Consider the following 18532-nt stretch of genomic DNA (forward strand, 5'->3'; position numbering starts at 1 on the left):
TCGACTCCAATGATAACCGTCCGTTAGCTTTAGCTGCTTTGCAAACAGAGATCGGTCTGCCATTTATTGTTGGAATTGGTCGGAATGTATTCCAGCATTTATTTGCTGATTTAAGCATTGTCAACGTAGCGAATGAATTTTAAAAAACGATGTAATCTAGGAATAATCTGCATGGTTTAAGTGAATCAATATACAATCTTGCTTCATACCTATCTCGTGTAAATCTGTTTCTTAACCTAGCATGAAGCACCTGGTTTGATGTTTGATTCTCTAATCTCGCTGTTCAGACAGAATTGAACATGCGAAAAGATGTTCAGGCTATTCAGCATGAAGGACCTTTTCAGAACATGTTCTGGAAGGTCGGCCACATTTTGCACATCCCACCTGGACATTAATGATATTTTAGCTACGCATTTAGGATTCAATCATGACACTATCCAGAAAGTGAATGAAAGGTGCAAAAACTCTATCGATAGAATACCCAAGCAACAACTCATCCACAATTGCAGAATACTTCAGGTGAATATGGTTTGTTTACAATGCCATTCCACAGTGTACGATCTGCTTCCGGATGTATGTAATTCTCCTCTGGTTTGATTAGTAGAAATCACAGGTAGATTTGGAGAAAATACAATTCCTGATGTTTTGTCTGCAGCTTGAGCCCATGATTGTTAATAACAGAATATTATTGCTCGAAGAGATGGGCGTGAAGAAAGTATCTTTGGCTCATATCTATCGGTAGGTTTTTACGTCTTTTCTCCGTAAGACGAGGCTTGAAATATTTTCTGTTGTTAATGCGATTCTGAATGTAGGAAGTATTCCATGTTTTAGATTCCCATCGTCGATGCGAGGATCGATACGGAAGTTTAAAAACGATCATGATATTCCAAACGAACAGAACATTATAGAAAATATCTTCAATAGCGTCGGAGTGACCGGCACTTTACCTGATATAACAAGGTTCCGTGGCCATGTGAAAACTGGCGATTGTTACATGGCGTCTATGGCGTATTATAAAACGTGCCATTTGAAATTATATTACAAACCACTGTTAGAAATTTTGTCGTCGAGGTATCAAAGCTTTAGACAACTTACTAAGTTGTTGTATATACTGGAGAATGATATTCATTTGAGTAAAAAGTTTGTAAGTATTACTATTTGTTATGCCTGAATGCAAAAGAGAAAGATTTTAAACAAAAGACATTATGGGGTAATATGTAACCAATTTGGTTTGTTCGATAGTTATGCAAACATCGATATTTGTTGACTCTGTGTCCAGATGAAATAAACAATTTCTTAACCAAGTTACAAGACTTTAAATTAGATGGTAAGGATATAAGGGCAATAATACAGAAGTATCCTCGTATCCTCACTGCAAATGCAGATAATATTAAAGAATTATTAGCACTGTTCAACGGATTGAAAATACCAGAACACTCTGTTGTATCCAATATGAGTGTCCTAAAGATCGACAAGGAGACGGTCCTCAAAAGGTACATGACTATTCTGAATAGCCCTGAATTAAATTTGTGGTTGAACCACCCAAAGATAGTATATTTGATTGTATTTTATAACATGGTTATGAGAAGAGCACAGTATCTTCGTTGTGTGAATCGCTTGGATAATGCCAATATTCATACATTTTCGTCCAGTAGAAACTTCTTCCTGAGGTAATACGCGACGAATATCCAGCGTATAGTGAAGAAATAATAATGGAAATTTTAATATAATATAAAATTTGTTCCCAGATTTGCGCACGGTGGAGTGTCTCGTCAGGCTACTAAAAAGTTTCTACGATTCGTATTGTGTAACGAGATCGGACCTGAGAAAGCTTATCTAATAGACTACCTAATAAGGCATCCTCACTGGAAAAACATCGCACTATTTTCTATACAGCATTTGATAAAGTATTTAAAGAAACATTATTCGATAGAAGACATATGCGAAAATATTCACATAGTGCTTTATCCCAAGTAAGAGCATACGAAGCAGTACTTGAACTTTTTAATGATGTTCCTAACAAATTTGTCTTAACACAGGTCGGCGGTTATTAAAATGCTGGAAATGTTATCGAAAGAATATTCTCAGGAAAAGGGACACAATTTTACCCCCAGTCAGTATCTAGCGTTATGCTTGTATATGTTAGAGAAAGCGAATCACTTTAGCGGCGATGCCGTTTGGCAAGTGATGTACGCCGACGGCAATAAAACCAGCAGCATCAAGGCTTTGGGTGATATAGACGTGGAAGAGTTTCAAGATTTTATGAGATACGTAGATATGGATAATAAGGCGGTGGAAAGTATAAGTGAATGGAAGAACGCGAAATGAATGATAACGATAATAGACATGTACAGATCTTTTTCTTGACAATAAAATTATTTTCAACACTCGATTGTTACAGTCGGTGGTATGTACGAGCGTGACAGTGTATTCTTACAACTTATCCGTGTCTGTTGGTTTATACAAGACGATAATCGTGCCAACAGTTTCTCTCGTGATTTCAGGATACTTTAAGGGACGCTTAGATACCGCCTAATCGATGATTACATATTTTTATACGAGTAATTATAAACGTCACACACAGAATTAATGTAAGAGTAGGATATACAAACGCATGATATATTTTCTTTACAAAAATAGCCAAGCTAGGTTTCTAAGGCACTTGGAATGCTCCCATCGATCCCAGTGACCGATCCACACTGATCCTCGTTAATTTAATATTTTCGTCGCTTATCCCTGTGGTATACTACCCCTACTGACAACAAGAATTACTAACGCTTACTTCAAACTTATTACCTACATACATACTCGAACTTGATTCAGAAACATCTCTTCAAAGTACTCGGTGCAATTCCTGGCGGGACACCTCGGAAGTTACCCTTACGCGATTCAAATTCTGACCTTCAACGGCCAGAGCGCAACTGACTTTGCTGCTGTGAAGGGAGGACAAAAAGATTGCGAACAAAGAAGGGTGAACGAATCGTCGCTAAATTATCAGAGGCCGCTTTATACAAGACACGACGATCCCTCGAACAAACATCCTCGGCTGAACAACGAGCTCCCCGGCTCCCCTACCAACAAACATTAGTTGGACTCCCTGGTGAAGGAGGCACAGGACGACCAGACCGCCACGTCGTCTAGAACAAGTCTAGAACGGAGGTTTCGAGTCAGTTCAGAAAAGGAGGCAGTTGCACGTAGTTCTGCTGGCTCGCCGGTTCGCTCTTCACCATCACCTGGTCCTTCATCGCCTGGCGTCCTTGAGGCGAGTGCATCCCGTACTCTTGCTTCTGATCCTGTTGCTGGGGCTGCTGTTGCTGTTGCTGCTGCGCGTAGTCCGGCTGCTCGTGCTGATACTTGTCCGCTGGACTGAGCCCGCTCACGTAGTCCAGTTGCTTGTTCTGCTGATGATCCTCCTCCGACATGGAGTTGGCCAGGTGGGCGGGCGGCGAGTGGGTGGTTACCATGGTCTGGTAGTCGTTGCGAGTCAGAGGTGGTGGCGGGCTATTGCTGGCGTTCATATAGTCCTGGTGGACGCGCATCGTGTTCCCAGACGGGGTGGAGAACAGAGAGGCGTCGTGCTGAGGCAGCATCGTCGCGTACGAGTACGCCGGGCCGTTGTTGCTCGGACCACCGAACGAAGTCGAGTAGGGCGAATTCGAGGGGCTGAGAAGATTCAGGTGAGGCGCCAGATCGTAGGCTGGCGAGTACGCCCAGGCGTCCGGGGGTGCTGTCGCTGTTGTTGGAGACGCGAACGGGTTCAGCGTGTTGTTTAACGAAGTGAACGATCCTGGGGATGAAGAGTTTCTTAGTCGGAGAATCTAGGAGGACTAGTGTTCCAGATACTTTGGAAGAGTGTTCGTATGCACTTGGCACACTGTAGATATCTTTTTAGCATTTCAATGTAATTACCCGATAAGCCAGGGCTCGCCGAGCCAGCAGCCATGTACCCAGCGGTTTTTCGCGGCGGCTCCCTTTTCCGCCACTTTGCCCGACGATTTTGGAACCAGACTTGAACTCTGGACTCGGACAGGGCCAGTTTCACGGCGAGCTCCTCGCGCGCGAACACGTCCGGGTAGGGGGCACGTTCGAACGCCTTCTCCAACTCGTCCAGCTGGTAGGCCGTGAACGTTGTTCTGCAATTTATCACGCAGGAGGTCTAACATTTGCCAGATTCTACCTACAACTGCAATTTCATGCTAATCTCCTCTATCGTCGGGGTATGAACGAAACATGTGATTCGATGCGGGTGTACAGGTACTCGCGCGAGACTCTGAAAGGGGAGTCTCTGTCCCTGTGGCTTCTAGATAAATAACTATTAGTTACCTAGTCTTCTTCTTCTTTATTCCATTGTTGTCGGCCTTCTTCTTGGAATCCTTCTTAGCGGGCTGCGCCTCGCTGCTGACTGCAAGCGAAATTACAATCCCCGTTACGCGCGCTCTCGTGAAAGCTCCCACTGTACCTGAATATTGCGTTTGTTACCAACCTGGAGCAAGGGCGTTCATCGGGTCTTCGAGCTTCCTCTTCAACGAGTTGCCAAGCTGCAGACTCTGCTGCAGAGTCGTGGATGTCGGCGTGGCGGTGGTCGACGTGGACGTGGTGACATCCTGGGTTTGAGGAAGAGGCGCGTACATCCCGGCCAGCTCGAGCTCCTTCAGCTCTTTTTGTTGCTGTTGCTGAAGGTGATGGTGGGACGTTTGGTGGTGAGGCGGAGGGCTGTTGGACGAGTCCAACTTGTGAAGATGTCCGCCGGTGGGCATCAGATCTCCGCCGTGATGCCCGCCGTGCAAACCCAGCATCACTTGGATACTGTGGACACCTGTACCGCCTCGACCACCAAAGTCTGAGAAGATTGGATCGTCGAAGGGACCACCGTCCATCGTACTCGAATGCGTTGACCTTCAGGAACCTGAGAGAGTTTGCCTTCTTCCCCTTCGATCTATTCAAAGCCTGATCAGATCGCGGCACACTTGACAATTTCTCCCTTGTCCTTCTCAAGAAGCGGAAAGCATTCGGTCGAGGACTACCAATTGCTCATCCCCCGAGCAACTCAAGTTCAATCAACCAGGCACTTGTACTCCCTGCACTCCAGCCGGATGCTTCCGTCCCACCAGACTCCGCTGTTTTCAACACTAGTCACCTGTCGGCGCCTAAATTGATCGGAATTAATCCGGATCAGCGGCGCAGGCTTGATCCGTGACGGCTCTCGTTCGGCTGCTCGGCGATTCCTCGATGCCTCCTTCGGATTCGTTAGAGTTCCTCGGTGGCCGTCAATTATGGAAAAAAGCACGCGTGTACGCGAACACCCGCGGCCCAGAGTTGATCGCGTTAACCGCGTCCTCCGTAATGGAATCCGGGCCAATTGCGATCAATTGTTGCCCGGGTTATGATTAATTTTGATTAGTTTTAAGCGGCGTTAACGAAGTGAACGCGACGGCGGCGCGGCCGGTCCAAGTGAGAACGTTGCTCCGGAGGGTAGCAGAAAGGACCTTGGAGGACCACCGAGCGAACGACGAACGATTACGGACCCGCTGAACGATCTGGACCGCTGGCTACGATCCTCTCTAAGGATGATGGACTTTCTATTCGTCGTGACACCGGTTTGATGGCTGTCTATCGGGACACTCTTGCACTACCGACGATCCGTTCAGGCTCTGGCTAATCAACCGGCACTCACACAGGCTTATATTTTCAACGGGTTGCCGGCCAGGCCGCCCCCATACATGGAAGCCAACCAATCCTGTAGCACCTACCAGCCTCTACGTGGTCCACGAGAGGACGGCCGTTTTATGCGGGCGCGGTGCTGCCCCACGGTTTTCTTCCTCTTTCCTTCTCTTTTTCTCCCTTCCGCGCCTCTGTCCTCGTCCTGCCATTCCCTCCACCTCCGCCGGCCCTGCAGCGGCTCCCTTTTTCCGTCTTTCTTCTCTTTCTCTAGGCTCTCCCTTTCTGCCTTTTCGGTCCCGTTCCCGTTCTCGTTCTCCTTCCTGACCCCCTCCCGCCCACGACTCGTTTTTTCTCTCTGTCGCCTTGTCGTTCTCCGCCAGCATTGCGACCGCCCTCAGGTTTCTCTCTCCCTCTCTCTCTCTCTCTCCTCGGGCCTGGAGAACGCTCGGATGGCGAGCACCGTGACACGGCTATAGGTGACCGAGGAGATGGGGAGGGGGCATGTGGGAATCGGAACGCACGAGTATGTCCACGATCGACCATCGAATCGTTATTGAAAAATTGCCGCTTTCAGGGGTGTCCATCCAGCTTCTGCGTCTCTTCGAACGCGGCTCGCGATTTGGCGAAATTTCAAAGAGTTCGGGACGAGGCCCTGCTTTGGGGGGACCTAACGAGCTGGGAGACAAAGAATTCCCTTCAGATTTGAATAAACTATCGACTTCGAGTCGATTGGTCAACGTTATCCCCCGGAATTATAAAAATACTCAAGCTGGTATGAAAGGTTTGCCGAGAGACAACCAATGCACCGTTCATCCAGTTTTACCTTCAATCCTCCGCGGCTCCGCAATCACTATCCAAATATCTTCGTTCTCACCGGCACTGACACTAGCACAAGATTGGTTCCCCGCGAACTCGAGCCGCTGCCCGAATTCCCATCGGTCGCCGATCGTAGCTCGTCACTGCACGTTCGCGGGAGTCCTTGAACCTCCATCAAGCGATTCGAGGGATCACAATGCGCGGAGCAATCGGCACGCGCTCGATGTGACCTGTTCCCATCACCACCGGTTATCCTTCGCCGCGCGGAACCTCGCAACGGCAGAGATTTTCGAGCGTTCGGACGTGTCAGCCTCGATTTTCGGCACGGGTCCATGTCGATCGCCGATGGATCGCCGATAAGAAGGACGCGAAAGGTAAGGGCACCTATACTTTCCAAGAGATCCATGTCCGTTGACCGGCAGCGTGGCACTGAGGCTCTTAAGCGCAGGCTCAATGAAACCAGCAATCGCCAGGAATTGCCTCGAATTGGCCCAATCAAACTACCCCCATTCCGTGTGTACACGCGTATATTAACTGCTAATTTCATCGGCGGTAATTAGCGCGCGCGGCTGCCAGGCGCTGATTTAATTGCACGTCACGGACGCTTTCCTTCCCCCCCTCCCCCTCTACGCGCGCGCCTCTCTTCCGCTCCACACTCCTGAGGACGGATCCTCGCGGGCACGCCGCTCTCCCGACGGTCTTCCTCCTCGTTTCGACTGATTAATAACTTTGTTTACTGGCTACCGCCGAAGACCACAGGCCTCGAGGCCGTAGGGGCACTAGGATCTGCTTAGAGATCTGCTAGATCCCTGAGTTCTGTTTAATCCACTGAACTCCAAGGGTACCTAACATCCTCCACTTGTTTAGCTCAGCAAGTAGTTCACAATTTTCCCTACGCGAATGCCCCTGATGTACGGAGGGAATTCTACAACTACAAACGGTCGTTCGGAGATCTGGATTGAAATACTTGGATCCCTTCTCGGTGGATTTTCGCCAGAGGGCTGCTGGATATGCGGGTGGAGAGTTGTCCGCAGGATATCCGCGGACGCAGGAGGCGACCGCCCCAATGGAGGACGGGGCATCGTAAGCGCAAGAGCGAGAAGCCGGTAACTTAACTGGCCTAAATGGGTTTAACTCGATGTGATTTTGCTGGCGAACCACTAAATTGAACGAATACGAACTAAACTGAACTCAACTAAGCTAATCATATCACATTACTAGCGTTATTAGCCGAGAGACGATATAAGTGAAGGTCCGGTGGTGGCTGGCTGCAGTAACGGGTCGCCTCCTGCACTGACCCTCCGGAGGACTTTCCATTTTCTTTTCCATTTTCTGTGTCGTACTGATCTCTGCCCAAAAGGTTGAAGGATCCCGCGCAACCGGGTCTTATCCGAAGTTTGGCTGGGCAGGAGGTCTCCCCGGGGAACGGAGGTATCGCGCAACGAAGATGGCCGATACCCTCTGCTCGTGCAAGAGGAAACACGTGCCCCAGTGAAAGTGACACGTCGCCGGGGCGGTAGATTTGAAACGCGGCGGGATCCTGGTTTCAGGTGCACCGATAACGAAGCGAGACGAAGATGAAAGGATGTTGGGGGAAGATCGTTGCGTCGAGTGAAAGTGGTATCTTGTGATGGGACTTGTAGCGGGAGATTGTAATACGTTCTGTATGTTTGTAGAAATTGCGTGGCAACGGCTGAGGTGCAAAAGTGATATTAGAGTTCCTAAGCTGTACCTATGTAACTTGAGAAATTATGATTCGTCTTTGTTGTAGGTATTATAAGCGATGGTTGGAAGTGCGTGCCGATTAAAGCATGAGTTAATAACTCTTGTTAGGAAGACCCAGAACTTTGTCATGTTCCTATTGTTATTTTTGTAACTAAAAAAAAACCAATCATTCGATATGTTGTACGGTCTGTTTGACACTTTCACAGTAAAGAGCAGTGGAAACGTGGAAAGAAGAAGGGGACAGAATAATTATTCCCCACCATCGGGGTGGAGCGGAGAGGGAGACCCGGAGGAAAGATAAGAACGAAACCGACACGATACGTTCTACTCCCACTATCTTCGCGAGAATAATAGCAGTTCCCGGGCTCCACCCCCTCCCCTCCTGACACTTTTGCCCTTCGATAGTTTCAAACTACGTCCCCGAATACACACCTGAGTAGTCTCAGTTTAGCATAAAAGGACGACGGTAAAATGTACCTCGGGACCTAAAGAAAAGCAATAACATTCAATTAGCTGCAATCAAATTCAAATTTGCTTCTTCTTCAAACTTTGCCACTTTTAAACATTGCGGTTATAGTCGGAGCAAAAATGATGATTCTCGAGCGGAGAAGCAGAACATATTTAGAACGAAGTACATAGTAGCTTGGGAGCAGACCAAGGGGGCTTCTTCTGCCCCCATCTTTTTGCGAGCAGGCGGCGTTTTTCTGCCTTCTTTTTTTTTACGTCGTAGGTATGCCGACCGGATAGTATTGTGGCCGCAGTGTACGCCAGCGGGTCCGACCAATTGAGCCTGTTAACGTCAATTGGACTGAATTAGTTCAATTGAACGTAATTGCGCGAAGGCGACGGGGAACCTCCGCTGCCATGTTCTCGAACGCATTCTCGGGGGCTCTACCGTGTGCCATCTAAACATTTTCCTCTGGAAAACCGAGAATCGTGGAAACCGAACACTTGAAATTTTAAAAGGAAACTACTCCCCTTTACCGAAATTGCCCTCCGCCAAGGGACGCCAGAAAAACTCGAATTAACGCGCGCGCCCACATAGCCGTCGCAAGATTCCCGGCTGGACGGTATACTATTTTTTCTTCACCCCCATAAACGGCAGCAAAGAGCGCGCCCCGCGGTGGATGCACGTGAGACCTGGCGCGTATCATCGTTATTAGTCACTTTTATATCATGCTGGTATATTTCACGCATCAGAGCGTAGGAAGATGGGTGACGTCTGTTGGTTATTTCTATTTCCAAGAGGAGCAACCGCACCCCTCGCACAATGGCCCTTCAGTTTTCATCCCTTTTCATACCTGAGATCCACCCCCGAGACGGGCCAACTCTTCTTTCGACTTCCATTCAACGTGTCGCGTAAATTCGTGGGCGCAACAGGTGTCGCTTGCTTCACACGCGACACCTGTGGAATAGATTTATGCCACGCGGGTCGAGTGTTTAGCCGAAGGGTAGCGGAGATTGTGACGCAAGGCTAGGACGTGGATTCGGAGATCGTGATTCGAAGGCGAAAATGTAACGTCGCAGCTCGATGACGTCGCATCCTTATTAACCCGGCGTAGCCACATCCGTCGTCGTCCCGGTTCGTATTCACGTACAGGGTGTTTCTCGCGATGCTGCCGCGGACTGTTTAATCGTAGAAAACACAGCTTTCTACCGACGCAATATGGTCCGTTTTCCCTATAACTCCGTGCAAGTGACCATAACACCATTTAACAGGGACTCGTGGATTAGCTTTCAGATTTCTCACGGGAACCTGGCGAATACCCAGGTTCGGGGTCGTAATCCACATCGACGGCCAATTAATCGGGAAAGTATGCCCACATGTTTCGTGAGAACGAGAAATTCAGTTTCTCGTGATGGCCAGTAGTACAAAGAGGAGGGCTAAAAACGCGGTCTATCGTCCCGCATATAAGAACGTCCGCGTATATAATATAACATGACTGCGGGTGGGAATTTACGAGGACGTCTTTAGATCTGATTACAGCTTCTGTAGTCTGTGGGAGGGGCGGGGAATTGCGCCCATATCCAGAAATGTGGCATAAAGGTATCGATGTGCGGCTAATCTCCCCTAGGATCGGGGATTGATAGTTTAATGTCGTATGCGAGCGCATGCGGCGGCACAGTTTTCAAATGTGGAGGAATATCGTGTGGAAATTTAAGGTACGTACATATACACGACGACATTTTTGTATCTAGATCAGGTGCCTTTTGTGTCTAGCTAGAGCTAGTTGCAGTGTCTTCGGTCTAGATCTAGCTGCAACTCCCGCGACGATAGGTCAAATTCAGTGTCGCGGACTGCTCTAGGCTTTTTATCGCACGGGATTCTGAAGTGAATCGAGCGTTGGATCGAGCGAGTGTCTTCCACGAGCCCACACACCGAAACCATATGCTTTTACGACCATGCTGGCGAGGATGACTCTTACTGACACGCGACCCGCAGCTACCCTAAATACTTAATTGTCGATTCGATTCGAGAGAGGGAACGATATCCGTGGAATTCTCACAGACTCACAATAGCTTCCTCTCCTCTGTAGAATTCTCCCATGTCGTGCGATTTATTTTTGCACAATAAGAGTTCTTCAGCGTCAAATAACATTTTCGCGAAGCCCTTCGCATTCTTAACTGGAGTAAATTTAAAACCGCGAGGAATTTTTTTTGTAAAATCTAAACTCTTTGGGATGATTTAATTGTGAAATAATAAATTTTTCGAAGCTGACGAAATTTTCCTGAAAACAAAAAAACAGAGATTCCCTTAGAATTCTAATCAGCTTTAAGTGTAATTAAAATTGCACATATCTCCTTGTTACACGCATGATCTTTTAATTCGCGCCAAGTTCTCTATCTTATCAGCTCAGAGTCATCCAGATAGCGAGTGGAGACCTCTGTTGGCGTTCGCGAGTACCACGGGTCTGCAGGGTGTTAACTACATATATCCACTACGATAAAATAACTTTCAATATCAATCCGTTTAGTCACATTCCATACACCATTAATTAATTTCCCACGCGAACGGAGTAACTGAAAATGAAAAATGCAACTGCGATCAAGTGGGCCTCAAATTCATCTAGAACCAGGAGTTAATATTTAAAGCTTCCTAGAAGATTACTCCACAAAGTACCAAAAGGAATAAAGAAACCGAAACTACTTGCAACCACCTTCTATGAACCCAATCCCATTGATAACTATCTCAAAACACCTATAAATATTCCCACCTAACGTTTCTCCTCTCCCTTCAAACTCGGTTAAAAAACATTTGTACACCTGGACGATCTACTATTGCTAAACACACTTCTAAAAATGCCTACTCCAGCGAATAGAAACGGTTTGGCAGTCTGGCAGTCTGGCAGAAGCGGACAGCTTTCTTCGCGTCCTAGTAGGAAGACCGAGGTGATCCGCCCGACAACAGCGAATCCTCGGGCTCGAAAATAGATGATTGGATAGGGTTCCCAGCGTGCGCGGAGTGTATCGCAATAGAAGAGCCGCGAACTGACCAAAACCACTTGGCCACGGATAATTAACCGTCTCTAAACACCTGAGCAGAGGCAACAAGTCGGGGGAGCCAAAATCTGCAAGGCCTTCGTGGAATCCAACCGAATTGGCTGCTAACGAAAGAAAACAGAGAAAGTACAGAGTCTCTTGGATCTCCCAGATCTTCTGTATCTTTTGTCCTGATGGTATGAAAGCGATATCGATGGGACGTAGGATAAGCTCCGCGGAGACTGCGATTTAGATAGTAAATTCACTTGCATTAACCCAGCGACTCGTCCCTTAACAGTAGATGTAACTCCCAAGCTAACAAATCATTATCGTTCAGCCGTTCTTACGTGACGACTCTGACGCAATACGGTCGTTGCACGTGCGCGTTTTAACGGCTTTCTGAAGACGCACGAACCACTCGGATGAACGTTCTCAGCTTTAACGACCACCGAAAATAACGCCGGTCTATTGAATATTCCTATCATATATCTTTGTCTCGCGAAAGAGAAGCTTAAATTTATCTGCAAAGAAAGCTCGTATTGGAATAACGGTTTACGATGGCACCTTTGGCACATTTTTATCGCCACACGCAAAATGTTCGCTGACACCTTCGATTTCGTTATCAGCCGATAAATTACGGCGAGATAAGCAACGCAAGCTCTCAGCTGTGAGCTAAATTTGCGAAAATATCGTTACACGTTCATTCCAGGGCTGGGAAAATATAAGAGTAAACATTAAGAGAAAAATATTTAATTATCAAATAATTAAGAAATAATAATTCTGAGCTTGCAATTCTGCAATATCTCCATTTCCAGAAGTATAATTACTATTTGTAACAACGGATACTCTGCTGCAAGCGGTAAACATTGTCAGGATTTATTTTCATGCACTTCCAACAGGTGCTCGAAAGCCTCAGAAATAACAGCTTCGATCGAGAACATTTCGTTCAACTCGTCGTAACAAGACCGTTACTGAGGTGGCCGAAAAAAGTCTGGGTGCCGTATGCAGCAGACACGGCGGAGCTCCAATTAAATCTGGCAAGAAGTTGTGGCACGATTTTAGAATGGCCCACGTAGACCGATTTCACGGCCACCACGGGGCTAGGCCATGAGATCGATGTCTCAAGACGATGGCTTCTTCTTGTTGCGACACAAATGTCTTCGAGGATTGCAGCCACCCTACTGCAGAAATAGTAGGCGGTTCATAATCCACGTGGAAATATCGACGGTCTTTGATATGTCATGAATGTTTCCGGAAAATTAGGGACCAAAATTCCTAAAAAAATTAGGTAATGAATTGCATTTTCCTTGAAATCATGTTTTCAAACATGTTACCCAGCGATTACTCAAAAAACTATTCCTGGCTATAATTATGATACACTATTACTCAGTTTTTTGACAGCGCGGATTTTTTATTTGATTCATAGTTTCTTTTCTATTGCCTAAAATGTGCAAGATATACATGTTCGATTTTTTTTTAAATTTTCAAAATTTAAATGCATCTCAAACATTTCTTATTCACGAACACTTAAAGAAATGTCAAAATGTATATTTGTTATTTTCAACCCTAAAGGTTAATGCTGTTACGTCTCTGTCACCAAAGAGCATACTTTGAAATTTTTGCGTATTTCGGTACCTAATTTTCAAACACTGAAAATAAGGAAAAAAAACATTTAATCTTTTTGGCATATCTCGGTTTATGTCCCGCCTTAGATACAAAGTGTTCGAGGAGGATTTAACCTTAAAAATTTGAAAAATAACAATTTTTTTTTAGTTTATCGGATTTTAGATTAGAAGATCTACAACTTTTGTTTGACATATTTTTTTTTACGTAATCAATAACTTGGAGGATATTATACATATAAAGTCGACTTTGCGAGCTGTTAAATAATTATTTAAACGTTCAAAGGCCCAGCGGCACTTTTTCCCGTTATTCGATCGGGCTCAAACTTTACACAGATTTTTTTATTATTATTTGCAACTATGTATTCTGGGGGGTGCCGCGAAGAAAATGTTAAATAAGAACAACCCTAGTGGACATACAATGTTTGTGCACTAAGCCATCGGTATATCATACGCTATCTCGATACCGTATTGTGGGATATAAATGTAAAGATGTTACTGGACCTTATTTCATTCACAGTTTAAACAGTTAAACTTACTATGTAGGCTTGAAATCTTTTGCGAAGTGAAGGTATGTACCTCCTGTTGCTTAATACCTCGCACAATCTTATCACTCCGCTTTAACTTCCAATTACTTTCATTGCAAGTGTTATCACACTTGTTCGTTCAACGATTCCTAAAACCAGCTGAGGAACAGATGCCTAACAACGGGTGTGATGTAAAGGAAGCTTATATGTCTAGAGCGATAGCATCGACTGCATCCGTTCTTAAAACATTCCAGAATTTCGAAGTTGTCGCGGTTGGAACTTCTGGGAAAGGCTGCTGTTAAATTTGAACCGGTGTTCTTGGTAGACGGTGGCCAGCGGATGGAATTGTTTCATAGACTGTACCAGGGCTGTGCTGGGAAGATTTACATTCGCAGAGGCGTGCAACAAGAGGAACAATTGGAGGAGAGTCGGTGTACCCGACGTGTATTTCGGTCCCAGCGGCGGCTGGACCCGCTGATCTTTACGGTCTCCCCGACTTAGCGAAATTCCTCGCTAAATTTAAGCCCCGCTCAGCTGCTAGATAATTGCGCCAAAGCGCGAGAGATAGCAGACATGTTGAAATAATGGATCGACCGTGCGTAGTTATTCTAGAGTCTAGAGATTTCCTTCGAGCTATCGACTTTCCAACCCAAGCATTCCACTCAACCTCCTCCATGCCCCAATATCTAATACGTTAACCAGTATCGCGATGCAGGATTCATTAAAAGAATATGGAAGCTAATCAACGTAGATACTAGATACACGCGAAGCAAAATTCTCCTTCGCTCGAGGGATTACGAGGGAGGGGGGGGGGGGGGTTGTTCAGGATTTGCTGAACGATACGCTACTTAATTGCCCCGCTGCCTAATTGCATTGGCTGAGTATCAAGCGCACCATACCAACCGATTCGAAACGTGTTCAGACACATGTCCAAGTTGCAGGAGACACTTGTACCTTGTATTTCAAGAGCAGTTGCAGAAGGGAACACGGGAGACGCTGCTTTTCTAATCCATAAAAATATGGAAATCTTCCAATAATTTACAATTTACATTAAGCGATCTTGCGGATAACGTCAACGGCATTACGTGACAATAATCACGAATGCTCGACAAGTTCCACCTCTCTAATCGATAACTTACTAAGGTGGAATGATAACTCGACAAACTGGATCGTTATCGACGCAGACTAATACAAGCCCGTGAATGATGTTTCGTAACCATCCATTGATCGTTATAATGCTCGAATGTTCGCCAGGCTTGATTGGAAAAGCGTGGCGATAACCGATAAGGAAGCACCCACTGCCCAACGGTTTTTCACGTTCGCGGTGCCAGCAGATAATCCTGGCGTGCCGGGCAGTTTCCACGGAAAACAAGTGTATATCTGGCGAGCCAGGGACGCCGGCCAACATTATGTAATAAACGCGCAAGGTGGCCATCAACCGCTGATTTGCAACTTGGAAACGTGTCGAAATTAACCGGAACACAGATCATCGCGACATTGACACTGAAACCCTGCCCTGGGGCAATATTACAATCTTCGATGACTCGATGATGAACCATGAGGCGCTACTCCAGTGTTCTTCACCCGGTGGTCCAAATAAAGAAAATTCAATTGAATTGTAATTTTGTAACATTAAATTTAATAAATCAAATACTATCCACATTGCTTTTTATTTCTGTGTTGCAAGGCAAGTTAGGCAACCCGGAAATTCTTCTGACCTTCCGCTTTGCCTCCTATTTTCGCCGGTCCGTAGGCGTAAAAATGTTTTTCAAGATACTATATTATGCCTGATTCGCACTTGAGGGTCCCAAGTGGGGACTCGTGCAAAAAGGGTTAATCCCAAGTTTCCATTTCAAAGAGCGATTTATGGCTTTGTTTTTGGGCTGCAAGAATAGAAGCGGCGAATAGGCGTTGCGTTGCGTCGCGTCGCGTCGCGTCGCGTCGCGTTGGTCTTGGGAAACTGGACGGCAAATATTTGCTGTGCTCGATGCTCGGTGCCAGTCGCGCGATAAAATCGTTGCTCTCGAGGCAGTCAAACCGCTGCTTTTCGCATTGTGGTATTTAAAGCAGCGTTTCCGCGACGGCCATCCAAACGGCGATTTTCTCATTGGACTCTCGCCTGCCCTCGAACGTGAATAAATAACGCGACTTCTTGATCGTAGGGGTGATCTTGAAAGGGGGATCGCGATTGTGGGTGTTTTGATTAGGCACGCTGCATACTTCGTTACCGTACTAATAGCTGCATAAGACGTGCAAAATAAGCTGCTCTCCGAGTGCTCGAATCCAAAATTGAACAAGCAGATACACCCCTGTTTCTCGTTACTTCTCGTTACAAAGTGTCGTGGAGAGTGGAAAACGGACCTGGGGATAAAAATAACAAAGAACCCAGGAAGGGAAAAGTAATTTCTCCTGACCAATGCCAAACAACTCTCGAGCGTTACGTAACCGAGTTAACGACGGAAATATAGATCTTTTCACCGTTACTTGGGCGATACCTCCAGCGGTTGGTCATTTCTTTCAACCATGCAACTTTAATTACAGACCCCATTGGACTCGCATTGTCGCCGACAGCTGCTCGTACATTTGTTCCTCGGAACGGATCGATTTCCACGCGTGTCGGTTAGCGGTAAACATTTTTCACCGTCGCTATCGACGAGCGGCGTTTGTCGAGCTTGGAAATGTACGTACGGAGGTATGGAGTATGTACTTATGTACAAGTTACTTCGAAGAACGCCCGCTATTTAAAGGGAAACAGGGATTGGCCTTTCGCGTGGTTTCCATTTATTGAGTTTATTTATGGGAGCCCTAGTCCTTGCTCTAGGATTTCGAGAGCGCGATCATTTTGGACATTCCCATTGGTCTGATAGGGAAGGTTGGTATGTAGGCTTCGTATTGATCTCCACGTTCAGGCGACCTTTAATATCCCCTCCCCTTGGACGCTTCCGCCGTTGGATAAAATGAGAGAACTGGCGGAGAAGAGGGCTCGGGGGGGGGGGGGGAGAGAGTCCTGACACGACCTACAGCAACCAGAGGCAGGCGCACAGCTGATTTCGTAACGGCCAGGCGACACTCCCGCAGTTCTATCGTTCTCCGGAAATGCTCCGTGACCTACATACTTCCTGGATTCTGTGGAACGATGAAACAGAACCGTTCAGCCCACCACAGATTTCAAAAAGTCCCCCGGAGCTGCGTCCTTGAACGAAAGAAACGGAGCCAGTCGCTGACTTTGTATCCACCCCTGCGACTACCCCTGTGGAGTTCGGCGGCTTCGTACCAATGTAGCGGAACAGATTGAAATATGACCTGGGGGCTTGATTGATATCAATGATTGATAACTATGCAAAGTTGCAACTGAAGAAAATTGGCTGATTAATCAGTTACGAAAGAATGCCAAGGATCGAGCGATTTGCCGGCGTGTATTTAGACGAATAAGTACGTCCGAAGCAGATTTCGTCAGTCACGGTGGACAAACACGGCGTCATAATCTTCTAAAGAGCCTCAGGTGCGAATATGGCATCCGTTATTTATAGACCGCTACATTCACACTTGTACAGTATCTGCTTGACATACGTAATGAACTTGACAAGTCAGTAACATGGACACGTCATACCGATAGGTCCTACGAAATCTGGAAATTCAATCAACTCGAATTATCAGCGTTCTTTGGATCGAACCTTATTTCTGGGTGGTCCGGCGACAACTGACCCCACCCACTTTCTTTAAAAAGACAAGAAACTAGGATAAACGTCTGTCATAGTTTTTAGAATCGTATAACAATCGAACGGTTTATCTGATTTTCCCGCCATTTGCCTCGACGCCGTTGACTTCGGCGTACCGATCGTGTAACGAGATCGATTATTGATCACACATCGCACCATAGCATCGATTGAATAATATGGCAAATATTTTGCGTTCCCTTTCAATCGTGTGCAAAATACAGCGGAAACAATAGGTGAGACGTACGGACTTACCAACGTTCCAGCAGGATGTTCGCTGCACGAAATTCCATTCCCTCGTACATAGAATCCGCCATCCGTTAATTCCCAAATCTTCACGCACTACTGATCATAAATTCAACTCATTAAACTCTACGATTACATTCATTACGCGTAGAGCTTTGCTCCTAAAACTTACCACCCAATCAACCAGAATCATTTCCCACTCATTTTCTTCCACTTTCGAACGCAAACGCCCTCTGCGCGATAAACAAAAGCGAGAACCATATTAACCGATTTACCATATCTTACACGCAATATAACATAATAGATCTGCTCCTTCCGTACATGTCTCGTTCAGAAGCACACAACCATTTCCAAGCAAACAATCACAATCATCCTGCCCAGTTTAAACGGATTAAAATAACACGACCGATCGCGAATTTCGCATGACCACCCTACACTAACAATCTCTCCGCCAGATGTCTCCTGCGTCTTAAATATTTGGCCCTTCGCGTGCCGAAGAAAAATTACAGTACCAATACCAATATCTGCTTCCATATCTAGTGCTTTTGTCCGGGAGGAGAGGCGGGAGGTGCGTGTCGATTCGTCCGGTAACGGGCTTTCATGAATTTCGTCTCGTTAGCCTAAGAATGCGAAGAGAGTAGGGTAATTAGGGGGCGAGGAGAAGGAAGTCGAGGTAGCAACCGCGGGGTCCTCGTAGAAACAACGGAACGAAGGAACGCGGCTGGACCGTGGACCGTGG

At 46.4% G+C, this 18532-nt stretch overlaps 2 protein-coding genes across 4 annotated transcripts; one reads left to right on the plus strand and one right to left on the minus strand.

The window, feature by feature from the left end:
* Window positions 1-17: 17 nt before the first annotated feature.
* Window positions 18-2390, plus strand: Mterf5 (mitochondrial transcription termination factor 5). 3 transcript variants are annotated; one of them, XM_076822337.1, is made up of 6 exons: window positions 18-519; window positions 656-738; window positions 832-1144; window positions 1243-1670; window positions 1749-1973; window positions 2040-2390. In XM_076822337.1, the coding sequence occupies exons 1-6, from the start codon at window positions 310-312 to the stop codon at window positions 2326-2328; spliced, it is 1548 nt and encodes a 515-aa protein (XP_076678452.1). In that variant the 5' UTR covers window positions 18-309; the 3' UTR covers window positions 2329-2390. The 3 variants fall into 3 exon arrangements, with proteins under 3 accessions (XP_076678452.1, XP_076678451.1, XP_076678453.1); XM_076822336.1 differs by having other exon boundaries at window positions 19-519; window positions 605-738; XM_076822338.1 differs by having other exon boundaries at window positions 379-519; window positions 602-738.
* A 213-nt stretch (window positions 2391-2603) lies between these two features.
* Window positions 2604-7035, minus strand: Repo (homeobox domain-containing protein reversed polarity). Its single transcript, XM_076822339.1, has 4 exons — window positions 4484-7035; window positions 4324-4402; window positions 3910-4133; window positions 2604-3787 (listed from the first exon to the last, which is right to left on the minus strand). The coding sequence occupies exons 1-4, from the start codon at window positions 4875-4877 to the stop codon at window positions 3168-3170; spliced, it is 1317 nt and encodes a 438-aa protein (XP_076678454.1). The 5' UTR covers window positions 4878-7035; the 3' UTR covers window positions 2604-3167.
* Between the last annotated feature and the right edge of the window lie 11497 nt (window positions 7036-18532).

Source organism: Andrena cerasifolii, chromosome 10 (assembly GCF_050908995.1).
Source record: "Andrena cerasifolii isolate SP2316 chromosome 10, iyAndCera1_principal, whole genome shotgun sequence".
Taxonomy (NCBI): Eukaryota; Metazoa; Arthropoda; class Insecta; order Hymenoptera; family Andrenidae; genus Andrena; species Andrena cerasifolii.

Coding starts and splice junctions, on each gene's coding strand:
- Mterf5 (XM_076822336.1), top strand. CDS start 310: ATGTTCAGGCTATTCAGCATGAAGGACCTTTTCAGAACATGTTCTGGA. Junction 739..831: donor TCTTTGGCTCATATCTATCG/GTAGGTTTTTAC, acceptor TCCATGTTTTAG/ATTCCCATCGTCGATGCGAG. Junction 1,671..1,748: donor AGTAGAAACTTCTTCCTGAG/GTAATACGCGAC, acceptor ATTTGTTCCCAG/ATTTGCGCACGGTGGAGTGT.
- Repo (XM_076822339.1), bottom strand. CDS start 4,877: ATGGACGGTGGTCCCTTCGACGATCCAATCTTCTCAGACTTTGGTGGT. Junction 4,403..4,483: donor GATGAACGCCCTTGCTCCAG/GTTGGTAACAAA, acceptor TTTCGCTTGCAG/TCAGCAGCGAGGCGCAGCCC. Junction 3,788..3,909: donor GGCGAGCCCTGGCTTATCGG/GTAATTACATTG, acceptor CTTCATCCCCAG/GATCGTTCACTTCGTTAAAC.